Source organism: Sarcophilus harrisii, chromosome 5 (assembly GCF_902635505.1).
Source record: "Sarcophilus harrisii chromosome 5, mSarHar1.11, whole genome shotgun sequence".
Classification (NCBI taxonomy): domain Eukaryota; kingdom Metazoa; phylum Chordata; class Mammalia; order Dasyuromorphia; family Dasyuridae; genus Sarcophilus; species Sarcophilus harrisii.
This window is the reverse complement of record NC_045430.1, coordinates 19732231-19757714: the sequence shown is the minus strand read 5'-3', so window position 1 is coordinate 19757714 and position 25484 is coordinate 19732231. Positions and strand designations below refer to the sequence as shown.

Genomic DNA, 25484 nt, shown 5'->3' with positions numbered 1-25484 from the left:
ATTCAGGAGGCCATTATAGCTGTCTTTGAGTATTTTAAAGATTGTCTTTTGGAAGAGGGGATTTGTTCAGATTGGTTCTAGAGGGCAGAGCAAGGGATCTGTGATAGGGCATAGTTCTCCATCTCTTCACTTTCTCCAGAAACAGATTAATTTCCTCTAAAAGGTAAGAAAGCTTTTCCTAGGACTTGATTGGTCCCTGATTCAGTTTTCCAAATACTGAAGGGTCTAAAAAGTCCCAATCATGGGGGGTGAGGTTCCCTCCAACTTGATGGATGCCTGAAAATCATTCTAGACATTGTACTATGTGTTCTTTTGGCCAGACCAGGGTTCATTTGGAGAAGAGGAAAGTTGAATGCCTTTTGACATATTTATTTTTTTAAACTATTCGACGTCCTGCCTCATTTCATCCCAATGTTAAATCTGAATACCCTTTAAATCTTTTTTTTTTCTTTTGCTGAGGCAGTTGGGGTTAAATGACTTACCCAGGGTCCTCTAAGAAGTATTAAATGTCTGAGGCCAGATTTGAAACTCAGGTGCTTCAGAGCTGGTGCTCTATCCACTGTACCCTCTAGCTGCCCCAAATCTATTTTTTTCCTTGAGGCAATTGGGGTTAATGGGCTTCCCCAGGTTCACACAACTGGGAAGTGACCTGAACTCAGGTCCTCCTGAGTTCAGGGCCAGTACTCTATCTCATTTAGCTGCCCCACTAACTTATTTTTTCCCCCTGAGGAAACTGGGGTTAAGTGACTTGCCCAGGGTCATACACCTAGAAAGTGTTATATGTTTGAGATCATATTTGAACTTAGGCCCTCCTGACTTCAGGACTGATGCTCTATTCATTGTGCCACCTAGCTGCCCCTAAACCTATTCTTAATAAAAACCAATGGTGAAAACTTAGAAGTAAATGGAGACTTGATGTTAGGAAAAATTTCCCAATAATAAAAGTTACCCCAAAGTAAAAATATCCCTTCGTAGGTAGGGATTTACTTCTCATTAAATCTTCAAGCAAAAAGGGGGTTGAGCAGGGATATGGGTCGGACTAGATGACTATTTCCTTCCAACTTTGGGACCATGTAAATCTCAGAATGCTGTTTTATTAGAATATCCTGAAAAGAAGCGGTAGAACTTTTTTAGTCAAAAGCCCAAAGGAAGCACCAAGAGAGGAACCCATCCAATCTCAAAGCTGAAACGGACCTTGTTGTTGAATCATTTTAATCAGGTCAATTCTCTATGCCCCTTTGGGGGTTTTCTTGACAAAGATATTGGAGGAACTTGCCATTTCCTTTTCCAGCTCATTTTACAGATGAAGAAACTGAGCAAATAGGGTGAAATGACTTTTCTGGAGTCACACATCCACATCCAACTCTTATTTTAGAGCTGAAGACATCAAGGCTTTGAGGGGGTTTTATGGTACAATCAGTCAACAAGCATTTACTAAGTACTTCTTATATATCAGGCACTCTGCTGAGGACTGGGGATATGAAGGCAAAAACAGTCAAAGATTGTTAGACTGGAAAAGAACCTGGAAGGCCAAGGGGACAGACACAGGGCCCACATGTGATCAGCCAATTAGAGTAGAAATGCAGCATATTCCAGGGCCAGCCTATGCCTGTTTTATAGTTGGGAAAACTAAGAATCCGAGAGGTAGTCTTTTACCCAATTTTATATGAGGGATGGGATGCAAGGAAGGAATAGGGGCCCGGAGATCCAGCATTTGAAGCCCCCACCCCCAAGCCACACTTTCCAGGGCCTCCTCAATTTTCTCTTAAATGAGGAAGCAGGACTAGTTTTGGTGATATTTCATGGGGAATCTATGAATTTGGAGAGGGGAAAGCACATATCTTATTTATTTATTTATTATAGCTTTTTATTGACAAAACATATGCATGGGTAATTTTTCAACATTGACCCTTGCAAAAACTTCTGTTCCAACTTTTCTCCTCCTTCCCTCCACCCCCTCCCCTAGATGGCAGGCAGTCTCATACATGTTAAATATGTTAAAGTGTATGTTAAATACAATCTATGTATACATATTTATACAGTTGTCTTGCTGCACAAGAAAAATCAGATTTAGAAAGAAGGTGAAAATAACCTGGGAAGAAAAACAAAAATGCAAGCAAACAATAACAGAAAGAGTGTAAATGAAAAGCACATATCTTTACCTTTACTAACCTCTATCTGAAATGAAACAATCTCTTGGATTATTTAACAATCTGGCTCTGAAAAGGGGCTCATATGCTTCAGCAGATGTTCAAAGGAACCCAGGACCCAGAAAAAGTTAAGAAGACCCAGACAGATGCATTGTCCAAATCTCCAGCAGCAATAAATACAATGAGCCTGTGTTCTTCTCGATCAGATTAGTTATTCAGGTTTGAGAAAAATCATCAGATTCTAACCCACCATTTTAATTTTATTTCTATTCCCCTGGCTTCCAGTTCCAGACTCTTGGCCCTAAACCAAAATTGCCTGTTAGGTTAGGTTAAGCCCCCAAATACTTAAGACAAAAGCAACTTTGTTCTGTGGCCCCAGAAGGATCTCTAGTGGTGAAAGGGAAGAGAAGAATCAAATTAAAAATATTTTTTTTTCTAGTAGGGCCAAAATATTTGTCCAAGTATGAATGAGGTCACCAAGACCCGGAAAGAAGCTTTAGTAGCCCCAGGGTGTGGTGAGGTCACAGGACTCCCTAAAGCATCTAGCTTCTCCTGTTTTCTACAGTCCTGCCATACCTAAAAAAAGCAAGAGAGAAGTTTTCTGTGCTGTTCTTTTGCCCCAAGTACTTTTGGTCCTGCCTCCTGCTTTCTCAAACCTGTATTCACTGCTCACTTTGTGACACCGGGGAAACAGCATTGTTGGAAGGTAAGAGCCCATTTGGGAGTGGTGCTTATCTGTGTGTGTGTGTGTGTATGTGTGTGCAAGGTTGGCCAGAGTTCAGGTCTAGGAGAAGGTGTGAACCAGACAGGCAGAGCTTTACACAAGTGTGGAGGAGGGTACAGTGGAAATCTGGCCCTGTCTCTAGCTTTAGAAAATTACTTGATTCCCTGATCTACATGTACCTCCCAGAAAAGATTAAAAAGGAGCTGCCCACAAGTCTAGTCAATGTTTGCTTTTTCAGGGCCTAGCTGTATAGTTGATGAAGAAGCCAGACCATGGGCAGGCCCTTTGTCTTGCCCGGGGACCATTTCCAAATCCAATGGTCCTTCATAGAATCATAGATTTCAATCTTTGGGGAGGAGACTTTACAGATTACTTAGTCAATCTCCCTCCCTCCCTCTTCATTTGACGACACTGAGGCAGTCAGTTTTAGTAACTAGCCGAAGGTCACCTAAATAGCAAATAGCAAAAGTAAGATTGGAACCCAGCTCCTATCTCCCAAATAGAGTTTTCTCTCCTGATCTGAGGCTGCCTATTCTGTTATTGTTGCTTACCTGTCAATGGAGAACCTGCTACAACAGCCTCTCCCATGCTGATAAAATCAAAGGATCAGCCCCCAAACAAATGATCAGACTGTCTCAATCTCTGACTCTCTAAATTATATATATATTTTATACTCACACACACAGAGTTATATATTAATACGCAAAATATATACATATATCATATTTATATATGCATATATGTATATACATATATAATATAGTTACATATATACACATGTAGTTATATATGATCTCAAAGTATCAAAGAGTAAATTATTATAATAATTTCATTTAATATACAATTAGATGTATAATATTTTCATATTTATATTCTTCTAAAAAAAAAAACACAATAAATCAACATCAGAGTTATCCGTGATAAGTGCAGACTTTTCCCCTCACTGATACTGATGAGTAACAATGGAATAATAAAAGAGGAAAGGATAAGATAGGATTCAATAGGATACAACATAATACAGCTTAATATAAAAAATAATAGTATTATATAACAGCATAATAAAATGTGAATTGATATAAATATGAAATATAATGGGATATGTAATAAACATAATATATCTAATATGTAAAACAACAATTCAAACACATATATAGCAAGTACTACATAATAAATATGCTATTAAATATATTACAGTATGAAAGGATTTCATATATTATCTCATATTAAATTAAATGGAATTAGTATCATAGAAGGATTCCATTTCCACTTTTGAAATACATTGACTGTGGGTGACCATAAGTAAATTATTCCTTCTCCTCTCTCTCTCCATTCCCCCCAGACTCCCAGGTCATTTGTTCCAGGGGAGTCACTGACTTGTATCAGTGGAGAAAGATTCCACATTGGAACTTCCCCAAATGAATGAAACAACAACCAAACAAATGTAAATAAGAAGTTGCGCTAGTTATCTTACAAAAATATCATAGAAAAAGCATCCCTGCAGATCTTAAAGTGCTCATTTTATTACTTTTCTTTGTATCCCTCTACTAACCCTTAATGGTGGCTAGGGAGAAGTCTCAGCTCCAGTCCTTCCAGTGACATATAGTGTGATGCTGGGGAAGTCACTTTACTTCTCAGTTAGTTGACTCTCTAAAACTAAAGGCTGCAGAGAAAGTTCTTATATTGGCAGAGGGAATATCCTCTTCTAGCAGTTAACTATCCTAATAAAATAGCATCTAAAGCCTCATCACATCACTGTATTCTTGACACCTTGGCCAACTGAGTGTCATCAACAAGTTCTAGCAAGTCTTCCCAAACCAAAAAGCCTCCAGGGATGGGATGGGAAATGAAGTCCACATTTATCTTCTGAGGTCCATTCTTCCTGAACTGATTTTCAACTCCTCCATTGAAGTAGCAGTGAGCCTGTCACCCCACAGTCCCTCAACATTGATTGGTTCTGTTTTTTACCATTTTGGGTGGTCAGATTTAATGGGTTGTGAGGTAAAAAGCATATTGAGTTTCTAAAATCTTTAGCTTCAAGTATGATGACCATACCAGAGAATTCCTCACCATACTTGACCTGGCCACATAAATGATTCATATTCACCTGCTCTGATGCCCATAATACCATCTGACTTACTGTTCTGCCAGTGCTATAGTTAGTTAACAAAGGAAGTAATTAAATCATTGTTATCCCTCCCGGCTCTAGTGCATCTAACCAAGATGGGGCAGACTAGGAATAACAGTAGCTTGATTTAGCATATTAAAGTTTGAAAAGAGCTTCTACAAACGTCTTTTCTTTTGATCCTCACAAGATATTATTACCCCCATTATACCGATTGAGGAAACTGAGGCTGAGAAAAATTGTTGCTGTTCAGTCATTTCTGTCCTTAGTATTTTGTTTTGTCTTCATTGGAATTATATAATCAACAAGCCTGCAGAATTTAGAGGGTTTTTTTTTTTTTTTCATAATCTAAATGTGGACAGGCCATGATAGAGAGGAAAGAATTCTGACTCTCAATATTGAAGACCTGAATTCACACTTTACCCCCAATATTTATCACCTAGGTGACTTAGGAAAAATCCCTGAAATTTTTCAGTGCCAGCATTTCCTCATTTGTAACCTGAGGGAGTTAGACTAGGTACCCTCCTGAAGTCCTTCTCAGCTTTATCTATAATCTCTATAATTCAGTTTCCTTATCTGGGAAATAGGGAATTGAGATCCCTTCCAGTTTTTCTATGACCCTCCAATTCCATGATCACATTTTCTCTGCTGCTCGGATTCTGATTAGTTATATTTTCATTTGGAGAAAAAGCAGGTCAAGGTAATGTTCTTGAAAGTCATTTGCAGGTTCTGCTACCAACTAACTGCCTAACCTTTGCCCAATCAGTCATTCCAACAGCAAGTGTTTATTGACTGTGGGTCTGACTATGTTAATAGAGGTACAATAGAAAATGAAACAGTTTTTTAACTTCTCTGGGATCTCACTTTCCTGTAACCTGAAGAAAACAGATCACTGGCGAGGGAATCATGGCCCAAGAGAGTCTGTGAATTTGGAAGGGGAAAAAATGCATCTTTAATTCTTCTCATCCTTGTTGTCCTTTGCTGTGCTGTGAATTTAATTTTGGGCATTTAAAACTGTTATTCTGAGGAGTTTAAAGGCTTTCTCAGATTGCCAGAACAGTCCAGGACACAAATGAAGGTTAAAACTCCCCGGACCTAACGGACAGAGGACTGAGCTTCATTCAGTTCAATTGAACAAGAATTAATAAGCACCTAATATGTGCCAGGCGCTGTCCTAGGTGATGGAGACACAAAAAATAAAAATAAAAAAATAAATAGATCTCTCTTTTCCCACAAGAAAATCACATTCTAAACGTGGGTAGAGAGGTGGGAACAATGTGTGCACAGATGAGTAAATACAGAGCAATTTCAGGGTTTTTATAGGATATTAGCAATTGAGGAAGGGGAAAATCAGTCAAAGACATGTGCTTGCAAGAGAACTACTAGCAAATCTCTGAATCTTTCAGCACCTGGTCTAAGCGGCTTTTCAAAGAATTTGGTGCAAGGTGTATTCAAGCTATTTGTGTGCCTCTAGGCACATTATTTTACTCTCAGTGCCCCAGGCAGCTCTCTGAGACTCTAACTTACTGAGGAGCTTCTGATTTGCATCAGTGAATGGTTTCCACAAAGAGAGTGCCCTACACAGAACAGTAACAAAAATAAAAATCCCTCCTAGCTATAATATATCTAAGCAAGACTGGGCAGAACAGGAATAAAGTAACCAACTTTCTACAGCACATTAAAATTAGAAAAGAACTTTTGCAAAATGCCTTTTCATTTGATCCTCATGAGATCCTCACAAAATATTATTATCCCCATTTTACCAATTGAGGAAACTGAGGCTGAGAAAAGTTATTGCTGTTCAGTCATTTCTATCATACCTGACTCTTCATAATTCCACTCAGGGTTTTTCTTGGCAAAGATACTGGAGTGGTTTGCCATTTCCTTGTCCAGCTCTCTTTACAGATAAGGAAATTGAGGTAACCAGGATGAAGGGGCTTTCTAGGGTCACACAGAGTCTGGATTTGAACTCAGGTTGTCCTAATTTCAGGGTCAATGCTTTTATCTAGTGAGCTAGTAAATGTCTGAGGCAAGATGTGAATCAGGAGATGTAGAATAGAATTAGACCAGATGACACCTTACAAATGTACATCTATGATGCTTTAAATTTTATTCTATTTTCTCCATCTCATCTCTTGATGAAAGAAGGCATGTATAAATACACCAGCCCTTCTGTCTAGTGTAGGCAAAATAGTAACAATAAAATGCATTATTTAATATATAAAGCATATTTAATGTATTATATTATTCATATGTGTTACTAATAGATTTATATATTAAATAAACATAAAACATAATAAAAAGTGTTATCATCTATAAAAAAAAAAAACTTCTCATATGGATATATTCACGTTCCTTTAAAGTGAGAGGGATACTCCTCCAAGTATTTAATCCAAACAGAAGATACTGAAATTTGTGGAAATGCTGGTTTTCGTTGGCAGGAATAGAGGAAAGAACATCTCCCTCCCCCACACCCTCATGCAAGGCTGAAGGAAAACTGTCCACACACTGCTCTCCCAAGAATGGGTTATTTGAAATGTACCAGCTGTTTCAGCCACTCAAAGGACCTCCCTTTGCCAAGAACACTGAAGAAAGTAAAAGTATTTTTGCAAATAAAACACCTCAAATGTGAACATGGGATACAACTAAGAGAAGGAAGCAAGGAAAGAAATAAGTACTTATTTTCCTAAAAGAGAAGGGAGCATGAATTTATTCAGTACCTAAATAGGGTTAAGATGCTTAGGGTCACTGTAACTAGTAACAAAACTATTGTGCTAAATAAGTGCTTTAAAAATAAGTGACTTGCCTAGCCCCACAGTTAATAACCAAGATAGCGTGTTAAATAAGTGCTTTATAAATATCCTATTTGATATCCACAACTCCCTTTGGAGATAAATACAATTATTATCCCCCATTTATAGTTGGGAAAACTGAGGCTTACAGAGATTAAGTGACTCAGTAATTAAGGTTCCCCATCTTGTAAGTGTGTAAAGTTAGATTTGAACTTCCTAATTGCCCTCGAGCTATTCTTCCTGACCTTTGGCATAGGGCTCTATTGTGCTAGCTAGCTGGGCCTAGGAGAATTACCAATCATGCTCTGATGCATATAAAAAATGTTATGTTCATGTGTGAATCCGGATGTGCATTTATGAGAAGGTGTGAGCTTGCACATCCATAATGGGTTGACTTTTTGAATGTGGATATAGGATATGTATGGTCTGTATATGTATGTAAACATAGTATATGTATAGTGGGGTGGGGTGGGGTGTAGAGGGCTGAAACCCTTGAGTCCTTACACTGAGGTCTGTTCAAGCATTTAGGGCTAATTACTGATTGGACAATACTCTAGCAGTGGTTCTCAAACTTTTGTTTTCAGTATCTTTATCCTATTAAAAATTATTGAGGATCTCTCCAAAGCGTTTTTGTTTATCTGGATTATATTTATAGACATTCACCATATTGGAAATAAAAACTATTTTTGAATTTGTAGACCCTCTAAAAGGGTTTCAGAGATTCAGGGATTCTCTAGACCTTACTTTGAGAACCACTGCATGGGCATATCCTTGGAAAATGGTCCTTCCCACTATCCTGTGCTGGCTGGTGTATACAGAGGATTGTAGGAGGGACTAAGGGGTAGAGTAAGACCAGTCAGAGTCACTGTAGCAGTAGACCAGGAAGAAGGCAATCGCAGAGATTCTGCTTCCATCCTGTTCAATCCTGCGTCTAAAGACCAAAAATACAAACTAAGGACTTTTGCTTATCCTGACTCCAGCTGATTCTGGGGTGTCTGGGGTGCTAGTGTGGTCGTCACAGTGGGAAGGAGTTGTTTGAGAGTAAATAGATCCAGAGAAAGTAGATTCAAATTATATCTCTGCTGCTTTCTAGCTCCATGCTATGGTTTTGGGTTTGGAAAGTCTGCCATCAGATCCTTCCTCTTCTGTCCAGAACCAGAAAAAGGAGATGAAAGCGACAAGAAACCCTTTGGCCCAACCCCTCCATTTTACAGAGGAAGCCATAATTAAGTGACTAGCCTAGAATTATCTAGATCTTAAAGGTAAAAGGCAGCATTTGAATCCATGACCTCTCTCCCTAGTGTCAGGGATTTCCCCCCACGCAGGCTGATTAGATTTTCTTACTGTGTACACTGGATTGGGACTCGAGAGGACTGGGTTCAAATCCTGAATTTTATACTTTCTGCCTTGTATGTGACTTTTTGACCTTGGATAAATCAGCTAATAATTTTTAAAATAAAAGTAAGGTAAGAAGGAAGGCAAGGCATTCAGAGCATAAAAGATTTAGAATGATCCTACTTTAAAATTTGTTACTCAATAATATCTGATTCTATGTGGTCTTATTGGGGTTTTCTTGGCAAAAATGCTAGAGTGGTTTGCCATTTCCTTCTCCAACTCATTTTACAGAAGAGGAAGCTGAGGCAATAGTGATACAGCTAGTATGTGTGTGAGGTCAAATTTGAACTCAGAACTTCCTGATCTTAGGCCTGGTGCTCTGTTCACTGTCACCTACCTGCCCTTCTACTTTAAAATAGCTCCTTTTCTAAAATATGCAGAAGACTTAAAAAAAAAAAAAAACTAGCACAGAATCTTACAGCTAAAATTTTGACAGAGAAATAATGCTACCTGAGATCATCTCCAATTTCTTCAGTATACACATGTACATACGTAGTTGTCTCTTTATTAGACTATAAGTTCACTGCAGGCAAGCATTGCTTTTTACAAGGGCACTGTATGCTCAGCACTTAGCACAGTGCTAAGCATCCACTATCCTGAAAACCTCAAATGGGATCACAGTCACTCGCAATTGAATAGCAACAAATATACAACAGCTCTACTTGTTACCTGTTAGTCTGTTTCATTATCATTATCATACATTGTGATTACATGGCACTTAAATATTTACAAAATACTTTACACTTATTGCTCATTTGGTCCTTTTTTTTTTTTTTTTTTTTTTTTTAAAGGCAGGTGCTATTATTATCTATCTTTTCCATTTTTTAGACTCGGAAATGAAGGCTGTGCAGTGTTCAATGAATAGAGTCCAATCAAAATCTATCCTGAGCATGATTCAAACCCAGGCTTACAGACTTTAGTTGCAGGATTCTATCCACTAAGACACATTGTCTCTGTGGCTAAATTGTTGCAGTTTGGAATTAAATTTTGTGACACTGAGCAAGCCACTCACCCACGGAGAGCCTCAGTTTCCTCAAAGATAAAATTAGGATGATTTTTTTTAATCAAAAATTCTACCTCATAATGAGGGTCAAATACTTTGCAATTCTTAAGGTGTTACTTTCATGTCATCCATTATTATTAAAATGTGCACATATGGTAACAAACTAACAAGGAATAATAAACCCTTTGCACCCAGCTAATGCAGCTGTTGTAATGCAGGCACATTTTAGCCCAGAAATCCAACACAGGGCATGAGTACTCACACACACCTCACAGACCCCAAAACAAAGCAGCAGAGTAACCGGGAGCTAATGCAGCTGTTGGCACAGACACACTTTAACACAGGAAAATACACAATGCTGTGGATACACAAGAGCAGCTCAAGTGAAAAAAAAAAAAGAGCTAAAACAGCTGTTTAAATACATGGACCGTGTGAAGTCCTTGCAGAGATGGAGAACTACTGGTGCGGAGCATTGCATATTCTGTCAGATACCATGGATGGGCTGGGTATTTTTAATGGTCTGCTCCTTTTATCTCCCCCTTTTTCCTTTTGTTCTTTATTACTAATATTGGTTTACTGGGTAGGGGAACCCAGAAGGAAATTATCAGAAATGAAGGCAATATGAAAACTTTTAAAAAAGATGTCATTTAAAATAATGTACATAGAGCATGTTTTTCAAATCTTAATGCTATATATACATATATAATATATATATATATATGTCAGCTATGCAACAAGGTACACGCTGTATTTCTTTCAGAATGGGAGAAAGGAGAAGGGAATAAGCGTTCATTAAGCGTCCATTATGTGGCAGACACTTCGCTAATCACTTTACAAGTCTCTCAGCGCTCTCCACGCGGCAGGCTTCCTTTTTGTAGGGCGTTGTGTCTACAACGTACAGTTTCTGAGTGTGCAGCGATCCCTTGCATGGGCTCCTCTGTGGAGGCTGTGTAGGGTTTTTGTGGCAGGGAAGGGGGGATGTTGTTCCTCTACACAAATTTTGTGTCTGCGTTGTTGTGCATCTACACAAACGTAGCGTGGGCTTTCTGAGGGCGCGGTGACCTTGCAAACAGCTGCATCCGCTCCTTTCGGTGGGTTGCGCGGCTCTTGTGTCCAGGGGGATGTGCATCTGTGCAAGCACCGTGTGGATTCCAAGGTTCCTCGGCCAACAGCTGCTTTAGTTAGTTACCTTTCGTCAGTTGCGTTGTTTTGGCGTCCAGGCAGTGCGTGCGCGCACTCGCTTAGGGTTCCCTGCCCCCGCCGCTGCCGGGGCTCGCGAGCGTGCGCGCGGCCTAGGAACTGAGCGCGTTTGTAGGCCCCGCCCCTGACTGCCCTGACCCCGCCCCAGCCTCCGCGGCTCGGTGGATGTCTCCCAGTTCCGTAAACACATCTCTCTCCTCCCCAGCTCGGCTTGGGCCGTACCAATGTTTGCGCGCGGGGAGAGCCCGCTCCCGCAGCCTCCTCCAGAGAGGCAGAAGTCCCCGCGCTCCGGCCCCGCGCCTACGCTGGTGGGCGCAACTTCTTGGCAGCGTCGCTAGGGCCTCGCGCGGATCGGATCGGGGGCGGGCAGGCGGCGGGATGGGTCGCCGCGAGTCCGCGCTCCCCCCCGCGGGCCGGGCGCGATGGACGACGCCTCGGCCGGCTGCTCCGTCCCTCTGGGCCCTTTAAATACCGCGTGGGGCCGGGGGGAGGGCGGAGGGGGCTGGCGAGCGGCTGGGCGGCCGTGCAGTCCGGAGGGCTAGCGGCAGAGCCGGGCGGAGCGGAAGCGAGCCCCGCGGGCATCCGCACGGACGGGACGGGACGGGACGGGACGACTCGGGAGGACGGGCTGACTTTCCCTCTGCCCACGCCCGGCTCGGTGGGTACCCCACGGCTACGCGCGATGGGGGCGGCACCGGCCCGCCCGCCCCTAGGTGGCCGGGGGACAGACGCCTCGCCGCCCCCCATCCGCGGGGACCCCGAGCCCCCCACCTCAGCCCCCGCTTTATTTCGGGGGCGGAGAAGGGGCAGCCCCGGTTTCGTGCCCGGGATTCCCCCCGATGCGTTTCTCACTTGTTTGTCCCCGAACCGCCGTCCCGCGTGGGAGCGGCGGGGAAGAGGAGGGGGCTGGTGGGTGGCCCGGGGGGAGCTGGAGCCCGAGTGCCGGGGCTTGTTTTCGTCCGTGCCGGGCAGAGGCTTCCAAAAATACTTCTCGAGGAGGAGACAAGGGCAGGACTCGGGGGCGGGGGGCACTTGTCACCCACCTTCCCGGGCCTTCCAAAATGGGCAGGGGGCACTTGCCTTCCCACCCGCGCCCCACTCCTGACCTGTCCGCTCATCCTCCTCTTTCCCTGACCCCCAACCCCGGGATGGAGCAGGAACACTCGTACCTCCGTCTCCCCGGGTCCCCCAGAATGGACAAGGGGCACTGGCCCCCCCTTATCCTGACCTGTCCACTCTCCCTCTCCCTTCTTGACCCCCCACCCCAGGATTGAGCAGCGGCCACTTGTCCTTCCACCCCGCTCCTGATCTATCCAATCCTCTCCTCGGTTTGCCTCCCCTCTCCCAGGACTGAGGCACAGTCACCCACTCGCCCCCTCCTTCTGGAGTCCCAGCTGTGATCCCCGGGAGCCCGAGCCTGGGCCTTGGGGGAGGAGGATGTGGGTTGTAGGAGATGGCTGGCTCTGTTTTGGGTCGGTTGCCTGGGCTTTCGAGGAGACCCCGCCTCTTCCCCCGGTTCCTCTCCTCCCTCGGTTTTGTTTTGACAGGAAACGTGCAGCTTGCAGTGGGGGAAGGGAGGGGAGCCGGAGCCGGACACCCGAGCTCCAGGGTGGCGGAACTGGAAGGGATGTCGGGGATCCTTTGGGCCACCTCCTCATTTTACAAAGTTCAAGCCGCGGCAGGGTTAGAAGCCAGGTTCTCTGTGCTTACCGGCACCCCATGAGTTGGTACCGCTTGGAAGTTCTGCCATGAGGCAGTAGTAGCTCCGGGATGGGACCCAGAAGTGCAGGGAGGGCTGCTGTTAGCTGCGGCTGCATCATTGCCGGGAGGGCGATCTGGGGCTGTCTACGTGGCCCTTTCTCTCCTGAGTTGCCCCTTCTTTGCCTTAGAGAGGCTTCGAGCCGGCTCCCAAGGGACCTGGCACACTTAGAGAAGGAGAAACCAGAGAAAGAGCAGGGCTTCCTCGTGTTCCTCCAGAGTCCCCAGCTTTGAATCCCGCTTTCCAGCCGCTTCTGCGAGGCTGCGCTTTTCTGGATTAACTCAGTACAAAGAACTGGGTTTGAATTCAGATTCCTCCCCATTACTAGTTGTATTACCTTGAGGGAATTAGTTATATAACCTCTTGCTTTCTTCTCTTTCTCTCTCTTCCTCCTTCCCTCCCTCCCTCCCTTCTTTCCTTCCTTCTTTTTTTTTCCTTTCCCTCTTTCCTTCCCTCTCTTTCTCTCTCTTTCTTCCTTTTTTCTTAACTTCTCATTTTTTCTTTTTTGCAAGGCAGTTGGGGTTAAGTGACTTGCCCAGGGTCACACAGCTAGTAAGTGTTAAGTGTCTGAGGCTAATTAGAACTCGGGTCCTCCTGACTGGGAGGTGGGGGAGGGAGGAGAGGGAGGCAGGGGAGGGAGGAGAGGGAGGCAGTGCTCTATCCACTATACCACTAGCTGCCCCTGGGCTTCAGTTTTTTTTCTGTAAAATTGGGATTGCACTAGATAGTCCCTAAAGTTCCTCTAAGTCTAAATTCTGACCTCTTTTTTTTTTTTTTTTTTTTTTTTTTTTGAGGCAGTTGGATTAAATCCTCTCTGGAGACCCTACCAAATCTAAATCTCAAAATTTTAGAATAATAACATCCTTTGAATCCAATATCAGCCTACTTTCCCTTCTCTCCTTATAATAATTGATGTTCAGTTCTGTCCAATTCTTTGTGACCCTTTTTAGGGTTTTCTTGGTAGAAATCCTGGAGGGATTTGCCACTTCCTTGTCAGTTTTACAGATGAAGAAACTACAGGGTGAAGTGATCACACAGTTAGGTAATGCCAGAGGTTGATTTGAACTCAAGAATTCTTGACTCCAGGCCTGGTGTTCTATCCACTATGCCATCTAGCTGCCCCAAGAATTGCCTCGAAGCTAAATCAGTGTGTCAGTGAGTCTCCCTTTAGGTGCTTCAGTAGGTCAGAAATAGGACCAACTGGCAAGTAACTCCACACGTGTTTGTGGTGAACCCGGGAGCAAAGGGTTGAAGTAGTTAAGTACTGAATAAATAGGACATTGGAACACTGTTAGGTTGGAGTTTTTCAAATAGCCTGGTTTTCTAGAAATTGACCTTATAGAGGGATTACTTCTATAGACTCTGTGAACATTTGATTGCAAATCAGTGCCTGTTTTGTCTAAATACACGTTTTTGGTATCAGGGCTCAGCACAGTGCCGACACATAGTAGGCTTTTTAATAAAATGTTTATTGAGAGGTGTCATTTTGATATTCTCTAACAGCAAATCTCTGCAGAGTGACCATTGTCTTGTCACCCTGGGACTGGTGTTTAGCCCCAGCATAACCTACTGATAATCCACATCACAAAAAACTTTTTTTGTGCTTATGTTGGGAAGACAGTGAAGTTTCTGAAATTAGCCTCAGTTTCTTCTCATGTAAAATGAGGTGGAGGAAGGGTTTCCAGAGTCCCTTTCAGTTCTAAATGTTGTGATCTTGTAAAGTGACCTGGTGTTATTAGTAGCATAATATCACCCGTATTCACTCTTCTGGGTCCTCTCTTTTTTCCTTCTTGCCTTTCTTCCGATCTTGTCCAGGCTGTGTCCATTTGCCCAGGTCCTGCTGGGCAAGTTAAATAGCCAGTTCACTACCAGGTTTTAAAGGTTTTTATAAGAGTTTGGATATTTGTATTTTAATTTGTATTAAAAGTCTGACTTTAAAGATGAATTTTCTGTGTGAACTTGGATAAATCACTTTTTTTTTTTTTTTGGACTAGCAGTGCTTTCTGAATTGCAGCTCCAGAGTCCTGATCCCAGGATTGCTGTCATGTGTGGCAAGAGTCCTAAATGGAATAATTGTTTGGCTTCTCTGTTGGCTTATTTCCCGTTTCCTTCTCTAAACAATGTTAGAGGAGTTGGTCTTGGCTAGTTTGATGTCATCTTGTAATGCACTGGTGTCCGTGTTACCACATTGGATGCCCGGGTTATTTGGAACTGTGATAAGCTGGAGAGTGTCCAGAGGAGGGTAACAAGGTCATAGGAACTGGATCAATCCAACTGAAGGTGTTTAATCAGGAAAAGGAGACTTCTGGGAAGCACAATGGCTATTTGAAGGACTGTCTTATGGAAAAAGGATTACTTCAACTCCTTATGTATGGTCCCAAGGGACTATGGATAGAAGTAGTTGCATGGAAATACATTGAGACTTGAAGTAAAGAACAATTGTTGTTAAAAACAACAATAACAACATTTGATGTTATTGTTATATTTTTGGTTTATATCATCTTAATTTCTGAATATATCTCTAAATACAACAATCCTCCTTCCCAAAATGAGCTCTCTCTTGTACTAAAGAATTAAAAAAAATAAAAATAAAAAGATGAATAAGTTCAGCAAAACTAGCCAACAGATCAAGAAACCTGACATTTATCATCTCTAATGCCCAACTTCTGAAAAAAAGAAGTATATTTTATATTTCTTTCTTTATATTCTTATACTCAATCAGCAATAATTTTAATTGACTACTTTGTGCCAGCACTTTGCTAGGAGGTAGCAATGTAGCTAGGGAGAGATACAAAGATCCCTTAAAAAGGATACAAAGCAAAAAAATGAAACAATCCTTATTTTCGAGGGATTTCCATTTACAAGGAAAAAACCTCTTCAAGTTGAGAGTTTTCCAGATGTGGAATGGAGAGCCTAAAGAATTAATGAGGTGCCTTTATTGTAGGTCTTCAAGTTCTTGGAAGACAGAGGCTGGTTGATTTCTGCCTTCATCTCCTTAGCACTTAGCACAACTATTAGTGCTTAATAATAAACACTTGTTGACGGATTGATTATAACAAGCACAGTTGACCCCTTGAAGAAATATGAGAATGGGATTCCTCTCTTTGTAGAGTTGGAAGATGGCTGGTGTGGAACACTGTATAAAATGTCAGCTCTAGTTCGATCTATTAGATTAATTTTGCTGAATTGATTTCTCTCATCCATTTCTTTTTAATTCTGGAAGGAAAGAAGGAAGAAAAGAAATAAGGAATGAAGGAAAGGAAAGGAAGGAAGGAGGGAGGGAGGGAGGAAGAAAAGAAACAAACTTTGTGGACTATGTTCCATGAAGAATGGAATCCTCTTTCTGCTCTGGATTAGACTACATACTTCTCTTTTTTTTATGATCTCTTTGGGATCCAGATCTTGTAGTGGTATCGCTGCATCAAAGGGTATGTACAGTTTTATAGCCCTTTGGGCATAGTTCTGAATTGCTCTCCAGAATGATTGGATAGGTTCACTATTCTACCAACGATGCATTAGTGCTCCAATTTTCTCATATTTTCTCCAACATTTATCATTTTTCTTTTCTATCCTATTTAGGCTAAATACTTCTTAAGAACCTTCCAATGCTGAGATTCTGATTTAGACAGATTAACCCTTTGATCACTCATTTGGGGTTGGGCTATCAGGAATTAAAACAGGCAGGGCCTTTGACTGTAGTAGTTCAAAAATCCAATAATGGTTCGTAGGAGACCTGGCCATATTTTATCTTTCTTTGGCTTGAGGATGTTTCACTTTTCAAGAAAGTCTTCATTCATAAGCATTTGAAGTTAGTTCTCCCTGAAGAAATGAAATTGGGCTGTAATACTCTGCAGTTCCCATGATACATAGGGGATCATTAACTTTCAGGGTCCTGCTGGTTTGGGTCACCAGGAGGGGCCCCATCAAATTTCCATATCCATTCCTTGATCTTTAAGACAGTGGAGGATCTTACTGGGCTGAACCAAAGGGACAGTGTTATAATTGGGGATTTATTGTCATTGAGAGAAGACCCCACTGGGAAAAATGTTTCTGTAACAGATTTTCCTTCTCTTTGACCAGTGATTTCCTTTGCTTGAGGTGATCTCCTGGCTCAATAATGACCCTGAGACCTTCCCTCTGACCAAAAGCAGTGCTGAGCCCTAGTCTCCTCATACAGGTAGGTCAGAAAAATCACCATGAAAAACATCTTTTCTTTGCCTATTAGGATCAGAGATGAGGAAATCTAAGCCAGAAGAGTTCTCCCAGGTCATCTAATTCTACCCTTACCTGAGGCTTCCAGTAAATGTTGGGGTTTTAGTTGGCACTGAAAAAAATATAGGGAGGTCATTAGTTGGAGCAAAGGAGAGAGAATGGCTAGGCTTCTAGGAAAGCCAGAGAAAATGCCTACTTGATATAAAAACCATCATTGATTTAGTCCCACATCTTAGACCAATCCTACAGATGGACAAAGGGCCCAGAAGTGAATAAGCAGGAGAGGAAGCTGAAATATATCTGGGAAGTTATCAGGGTTTATAGTAATAGTGAGTTACTCCTTGGAAAAGAGTTAATTCATCTTTTCAAAGGCCAGTATTCTCCCAGTGATGCTATCTATCTAGGAATTATAAAGCATCACAATGTCAGAAAAATCAAAATTATGGATGATCTATTGGATTGTGCAGGGAGGTGGGAACGATAACATCATATTTTTAGAAGCAAACTTTCAGATCTTCAATGAGAGGTGGCCTGGGGCTATAGATAGAGACCTGGCCCCAGAGTGAGCAAAACCTGAGGTTGACAGTTGTATAACCTTGGATAGATCCCTTTGGAGCCAGTGCTGAATGCATTGGTAACGGGAGTTTCTTCATTGGGATTTCCTTATGCTAGTGAAATCATAGAACTTGTCCAATTAAGGGGAAACAAAATTGTTGGTGCAATGGATAGAGCACCAGTCCTGAAGTCAGGAGGATCTGAGTTCAAATCTGGTCTCAGACACTTAATACTTCCTAGCTGTGTGACCTTGGGCAAGTCACTTAACCCCAAATGCCTCAGGAAAGAAAGAAAGAAAAAGAAACTTAAAGTGTCAAAAAAAAATGCAAGTTGGAGACTGGAGTGAAGGCTCTTATGCTAGGACCTGTGGTTTATCTGAATCTGAGGACTTTAGCTTGAATTGAAGTCACAGTCTTGGAAGTATTTGTTAAAGTCATTACAAGATGTGTTTTGATTGAAACTAGGCCAGCTGTGATTTGATTGACGATCAAAGACTTGGTGGAAAATTGGTTGGTCACTGTGGGTAAAAACAATAGTTAGCATTTACATAGTGTTTCAGAGTTTGTAAAGTACTCCCCATTTGTTCTCACCTTCACCCTGAGAAGCAGAAGTATTGTTATTTCCATTTTACAGATGAGGATTTCTGTGACTCTAACAGGAAAAGAATCATTGACTTTTGACCTTTATTTGATGTTGTGGTTAATTGGGGATATAAAAAGCAAATAGATTTGGATTTAAAGGCCAAGATTCCCTGTCCTTGTCCCTCTCCATTACTTAGGCTAACTGTAAATTTTTCTGGTCTCAATTTTCTCATCTGTGTTGTAAGGGGTTGGATGATAATGGGAGATATAAAAAGCAGTAAATTTTGATTTAAAGCCAGGGTTCCATGGCTCTCCATTACAAATCCCCTTTGTGATCTTGGACAAATTGTAAATTCTTCTGGCCTCAGTTTTCTCATCTAGGTGACCCGTCCAGCTCTAGATATCTGTGTGCTCCTTCCTAAGCCTCAGTTTACTTATCTGCAAAGTGAAGGGGTTGGACTCGAAGTCTAAAGTCAGGAGTTCAAATCTGGTCTCAAACACTTACTAGCTGTGTGACCCTGGGCAAGACATTTAGCCTTGTTTGCCTCAGTTTCTTTCTCTGTCAGATGAGCTGGTGAAGGAAATGGTAAATCATTCCAAGTGCTTTTGCCAAGTATATCCCAAATGGGATCATGAAGAGTTGGACACAATTGAAAAACAACTGAACAATTGGAATTATCTGAAAATAGGAGAGGCTGTCTTGGGTTCCCCATCTCTGGAAGTGGTGGTTGGGTGACATTATAGGAGGGACTTCTTGGTTTGATATGGATTGGACCAGTTGGCTTCTGGGATTCCTTTTGAGATTCTCTGAAAAGGACCAAATGAGTTTTCCTGGTGCCACCATGTTTTTCCTTTCTTTATATTCCCAGTCTTAGCCCTGTAGTGAGCTTGGAGAAAACACTCAATGAGTGGTTGGTGACTGATTGTTGTGTCATCTTCTGAGGTTATATCCCACTTGATTTCCAGATATCACGATCCCTTGCCTCTTTTAATATTTTAGAATGCTTGATTCACATCAATTTATTATCTGTCCTGTTTTTTGTTTTTCCCTCCAGCTTGGGATCTGGTGCTTAATCCTCATTTCAGGTCACTTCTGTTGCTCAGTTCAGAGCTCTCTCCCATCTCTGTCCCCGGCTCTTCCCCTCCTCTTCTTCCTGTCTCAGCTCCTTTTCCTTCCAGGAAGTTTCTTTTTTTTTTTAAAGATAAGCATAGCAACCATCAAAACCCAACAGCATTTCAATATACAAAGAAAAAAAAAAAGATGATTTCTATCATGTCGAGCTTTTTATTAAAAAGTATATATTAATTGGCTGGGGTGTGCATATGAGTGAACAAGCACTTATTAAGCACTTACTGTGTTCTGATCTCTGTGTTAAATGCTTATAAATATCTCATCTGTGGGAATCCTTTCTGCTAGAGTGTACCCATTTGTTATGACCTTTTTATTTTTCTGATTGTTCATTGGCTGAGGGAGACATAATAAATGCTTATAGGAATAAATAATTTTTTAAAAGATGAAAGGGAAAAAATACATGAAATTTGACACAACCAGGAATTCCAATGTTCATCTGCTTGTTCATGTCCCCTTATGACTTTATTCTGGCTTTTTAAGAAGTTTTTTTTATCTTTCTTGAACCACTGCTACTGCCCACCCACTTCCTCCTCCCTCAAACCAATAAAAGTCTCTTTCTTAAGTACCCCCTCTGCCTATAGGTCTGCTCCATTCTTTAGCTGGTTCCTTGTGCTTGTTCCGTCCAGGACTTCAGTGAGCATCTTTCCAAGGTTTCTTTCATATCTACAGAGCCCTTCCTGGAGGTTGAAGCTTTACTTATCATTAATATTTGGATTAGGTGAAAGTTGCCTTAATTGCTATCTACCCTTAATCCCTGAAAGGGTATGGCCTCAAACTGATTCCTATTGAAGACCTTAGCTTAAAAAGGCCAAGGTATCCCATTGCATCCAGGGCCATCTTCAGTCTTTTTTTTTTTTTTTTTAATAATAACTTTTTATTTTCAAAATATATTCAAAGAGTTTTCGACATTCCCCCTTGCAAAACCTTGTGTTCCAAATTTCTCTCTCTTCCCCCTCTCATATAGGTTAAATATGTGCAATTCTTCTATACGTATTTCCACATTTATCATGGTGCACAAGAAAAATCAGAAAAAAAAGGGGGGAAATGAAAAAGAAAACAAAAAGCAATCAAACAACAAAAAAGGTGAAAAAAAGGTGGTCCCATTTAGTCCCATAGTCTGCTCCTTGGATGTGCATGGGTCTTTCCATCACAAGTCTAGTAGAATTGTCTTCAATCACCTCATTGTTGAAAGAGTCATATCCATCACACTTGATCATCACATAATCTTCTTGTTGCTGTGTACAATGTTTTCTTGGTTCTGTTCACTTCATTTAGCATCAGTTCATTTAAGTCTCTCCAGGTCTCTCTGAAATCATCCTGTTGAGCGGTTCTTATAGAACAATAATATTCCATAACATCATATGCCATAACTTATTCAGCCATTCTCTAACTGATGGGCATCCACTCAGTTTCCAGTTCCTTGTCACTACAAAAAGGGCTGCTACAAACATTTTTGTACATGTACATCCTTTTCCCTTTTTTATGATTACTTTGATCTTTTTGATCTATATCTTGACACTGTATCCAGATGGCTCTAGAGGGGAAAGTGAGGCTGGTGACCTTGCCCAGTCCTCCCTCACTTAAATCCAATTCACTTGCATGTCATAGAATCACCTCCCTGATGACATGGTCCCCTTCAAGAACCAACAACAATCATTAATATTCAGAACGGGAGTCGGCCCTGTGATTTTCTGGAATAGGGGCTTTCCCAGATAAGAAAACCCTCCTTTAACTCAACAGGTTGCTACCTTCTCTTCAACTTCTGCTGTCGGAGATCTGGGGCACTCAGAGGAAAATAACTTGCTTCAGATTACACAATCAGACTATTTCATTGGCAGGACACAAACCTAGTAGAACTCTCTGACTCAAAACTGCCAGATAATAATAGTAATCCAGTTCAAAAAGCATTCATTAAAAATCCACTATGAGTCAGTAAACTAGGACTTATTTGTTGCCTGCTAAATCCCTATCCCTGAGGATTCAAAGAAAACAAAAAAAAAGGGAGAAAGTCGGTTCCCTCAAGGAACTTACATTTTAAGGGAGGAAATGATATAGGAAGGTAGTGGAAAGCTGCCAGGTTGCTAGGGACTTTTGTAGTAGGGAGCATCAGGGAAGCTTTTCTGCAGCTCAAGCTGTGTCTTGAAGGAATCACCCATCATGAAATGGCAAAGCACTCCAGTATCTTTGCCAAGAAAATCCCAGATGGGATCATGAAGAGTTGCTCTGAATAATAACAACAACATAGCTAAAATTGCATGACAGAGTCAGGATTCCAAACATCTTGACAAGCTTGGAACAGAACAAAATAATGAAGTTCATTAAGAATGATTATCAAGTCTTATTCTTGGATTTAAAAACTTAGCAAACCCAGGTATAAGATAGGGTGAGTTTTAAATGGATGGTAGTTTTGTCTGGAAAAGATCTAAGTGAATTCTTGGATCAGAGCCTGAATGGACAGTAAGTAGTAAGACAAGGCAGCCAGAACAAAAGATTCAATCCTGGTCTCATTAAGGGAGCCAAAGAGACTACGGCTTAATCCTGTGTCATTTGTTCTGGTCAAAGCACATTGGAGCATTGGGTTCTTTTTTGACCGTGATGGTTGGTACTGATCAAGGATGCAATAGGAAAGACTGGGGTGTTTAGCCTTTAAATGAAGAGGATTCTTCTTCAAAATTTCATTCCTCTGCCTGGTTCCAGCAGGACTAATAGGACCAGTGGATAGAAGGTACAAAAAGGTAAATTTGGTCTGGTTATCATAGGGGAAAACTTTCCTAACAATAAGAGCCAACCTTTGGATCCCACATCCAAAGATTGTGGGATGGGCTGACCACAGAAGTGTTGACTTTTTCCCTCTTTGGGGCATTTCAAGCAGAGGCGGGAGGACCACTTGTCAGGGATCTTGTAGAGAGAGAGGATACCCATTCAGACAGAGATTGGACTACATACTCCTCTGATGTCCTTCCCAGTTCTGAGACTTTTAGTCATTGGAGCTGGGAACTCTGGAACGTTCCCACTTGACATATTATTTCAGAAGGTCAAGAACTAGAAGGCAGAGGGACCTGAAAGATCATCTAGTACAAAACTCAGAAATGTGAATTTGTTCAAGGTTATATCGGTCTTACTTAGCAAATCAAGATTTGAACTCAAGTCTTTGGATTTCAAGTTCAGAATTCTGTTTTTACACATGAGGAAACTGAGGCTCTAGTCATCAAGTTTAGGGAGGGATGGAACTGAGATTTAACTCAAGGCCTTCTACTCTCCACATTCTGTGCTGAGTTTTTTTTTTTTTTTCACTCTTCACAGATGATATGATGGCATATTTAGAAAACCATAAAGAAGTAACTAAAAACTTGTTGAAATAAACAACTTTGTGCATTGAATTTCTACCAAGATGGCAGATCAAGACTGGAATTATAAACAGCCAACCAGAGATCTTGATTGTGTCCTGCCTGGGGCTGAGTGTTAATTAAAATGATAATATTTCCTGCATTACATCTGCCAGCTCTGTAGAACTGAGACTTAGTCCCAGGACAGGTGAATTTAAAGAACTTTAGCAGCATATCTTTAGCCCTCAGAAATAACATAATTTAGTATTTGGTTTGCAAGAATGAGTTCCAATCAGAAGCTGCCAGATGGCTCACTTGCCCCACCCAACTGAGCTGATTCATTGATTGACCCCGCCCAATAGCACTCTCCCCAGGAAGGGTTGTATGATGTTTCTGATTGGCCAGTATAAGGGGTTTATGTGTGCCCCATATCACAACGCCACCTTATAAGACCAGAGGCTGTTACTTAGAGAGTTAGAAGGCACAAGTAAGACTTTCTGGTCCAATACTCTCATTTACAGATGAGATAACAGAGTTATCCAGGTGCTTTGTCCCAGGCTGGGTTTGAACTCAAGTCCAGTGAGTCTCATATTACACTCTCCTTGTGTCCTCAGGCCCCTCATGGCCCTCAAATGGATTTATCTCAAGAATTTAATTTGAGGGTTACCTTTCTGGGGTTTGTCCAGGGCACCAGCATTGCAAGTAAAGGCCCTGGCATTTGCTTTCTTCTCAAGGGAGTAGCCAGTGTTTATTGGGTAAAGCAGTCTGGTATCAGGAAGGCCTGAATTTCAGTCTTGCTTCAGATACTTACTGGCTTTGTGATCCTGGACAAGTCATCTAACCTCAGTTTCCTCATCTACAAAATAGGTATAAGAAGAACACCTATTTCCCAGAGTTGTTGCAATGATCAGATAAGATGAATTGTGAAAAGTTCTTTGCAAACTTTAAAGCACGATTTCAACAGGAGTTGTCACTTCTTTGGTGGTTCTTATTGCAGAGGACCTAGGAATGTTCACCTGGATTGCTCCAGTCTGTAGTAGAACTCTGTCCATGAATACATTGACCAGTCAGTTGTGAAATCTCTCCTCCCTTGAAATCTTGCAAAGCAGAAAAGTCCCATGGAGTGCTGGGCCTGGAGTCAGGAACACCCGAGTTCAAATTTGTCCTCAGACACTTACTTGATGTGTGATCCTAAGCAAATCACTTTATCCTGTCTGCCTCAGTTTATCTGTAAAATGAATGGGAGAACAAAATGTCAAACACTCCAGTGTCTCCAAATGGAGTCACTAAGGGTTAGACATTACTGAAAAAATGACTGAATAACAAGAGGATTATGGAAGGGACATTAGAGAAGACCATTTTGGTAAATGAGAAAACTGTGTCACAGAGAGGTTGAACCACTTGCCCAGAGTCACATAAGTAGATTTGAATCCAGCTCTTCTGGACCTTGGATCCAAAACTGTAGCTCTGTCTTAGGGTTGGGGTGATGGGCTCATGATCTTTCTGAGGTCCTTTTCAGCCTTGGTTCTCCAGCCATCAGGCTTTGCTAGAGTCATTTTTTAAAATTCGTTTAGTAGTTTCTTTTTCCCCCAGTTACACATAAAAATAAGATTGTTTAACATTCATTTTTAAAACTTTGAGCTCCAGATTCTCTCCCTTCCTCCTTCCCTCTCCCCCACCCACCACGTAGAAAGCAAGCTGTTTGATATAGGCAGTGTCTATGGGTATATGTATCATCATGCAAAGCATCTCCATATTTAGACTCATTCTTCTTGAGCGTGTCTTATGTCCCTCTCCAGGCACCAAAAAACTGATCTGGGGGCTGTTTGTCTGTGCAGGTGCCTCCGTTTACCCTAAGGCAGCCAAACAAAATGCCCTTTAATGATGAAAAACGCTCAGTGAATGATGATCCCACCAGCGACTCCGACTCTTCCCGTATGTCCGAGAGCACGGCTTCCCTCAGTGACTACGAGTGTTCCCGGCAGAGTTTCACGAGCGACTCCTCCAGCAAGTCCAGCTCTCCTGCCTGTAAGCAAACAGAAGTCATCAGTCGTCTCTGGTCCCATTGGGCCCCCAATGGGGTCCCCGAGCCCAAGGCCCATTCACTTATCATAAGGAGGAAACTGAAGTCCAGAATGAGGAAGGTCATGGAGCACTGAGCTAAACACTAGAGATACAAAATAGCCCAATTCAGTCCTTGCCCTCAAGGAGCTTACAGTCTAATGAGGAAGACAGCATGTAAATAACTATATATAAACCAAACTGTGCAAAATAAACTGGAAATAATTAAGAGGGAAAGCATCACTGGACTTTGGATTTATGTCTGAGTCCAAATCAAGTCCTTCCCATGGGGCATTTTAATTCACAGTTCTGGGGATGAATTAATGTTTGCACGTTTTCCCCCTTCTGGTGAGATTTTTAAGTCTTTGAGTTGAATTACCCAGAGCAATAGTCCATGCGGGAAGTGAAGTAATCAGAGGGTTTTCCTGATGGTTTCAAAAATGGTTTCACAAATCACCCTACAGAGGCACCA

At 41.7% G+C, this 25484-nt stretch overlaps 1 protein-coding gene across 5 annotated transcripts in view; it reads left to right on the top strand.

Annotated features, from left to right (window-relative positions):
* Positions 1-2695: 2695 nt before the first annotated feature.
* TCP11L2 (t-complex 11 like 2) overlaps positions 2696-25484 on the top strand; it is a 61018-nt gene continuing 38229 nt past the window's right edge. Inside the window, exons 1-3 of one of the 5 annotated variants that reach the window (XM_012550626.3) lie at positions 2696-2856; positions 17226-17322; positions 24790-24979. In XM_012550626.3, coding sequence (XP_012406080.1) covers positions 24823-24979 — 157 coding nt within the window. In that variant the 5' untranslated portion in view covers positions 2696-2856; positions 17226-17322; positions 24790-24822. Of the gene's footprint in view, positions 2857-11871; positions 12045-17225; positions 17323-24789; positions 24980-25484 lie in introns of those variants that run through there. The other 4 variants (XM_031940082.1, XM_031940084.1, XM_031940083.1 and 1 more) reach the window with 4 other exon arrangements.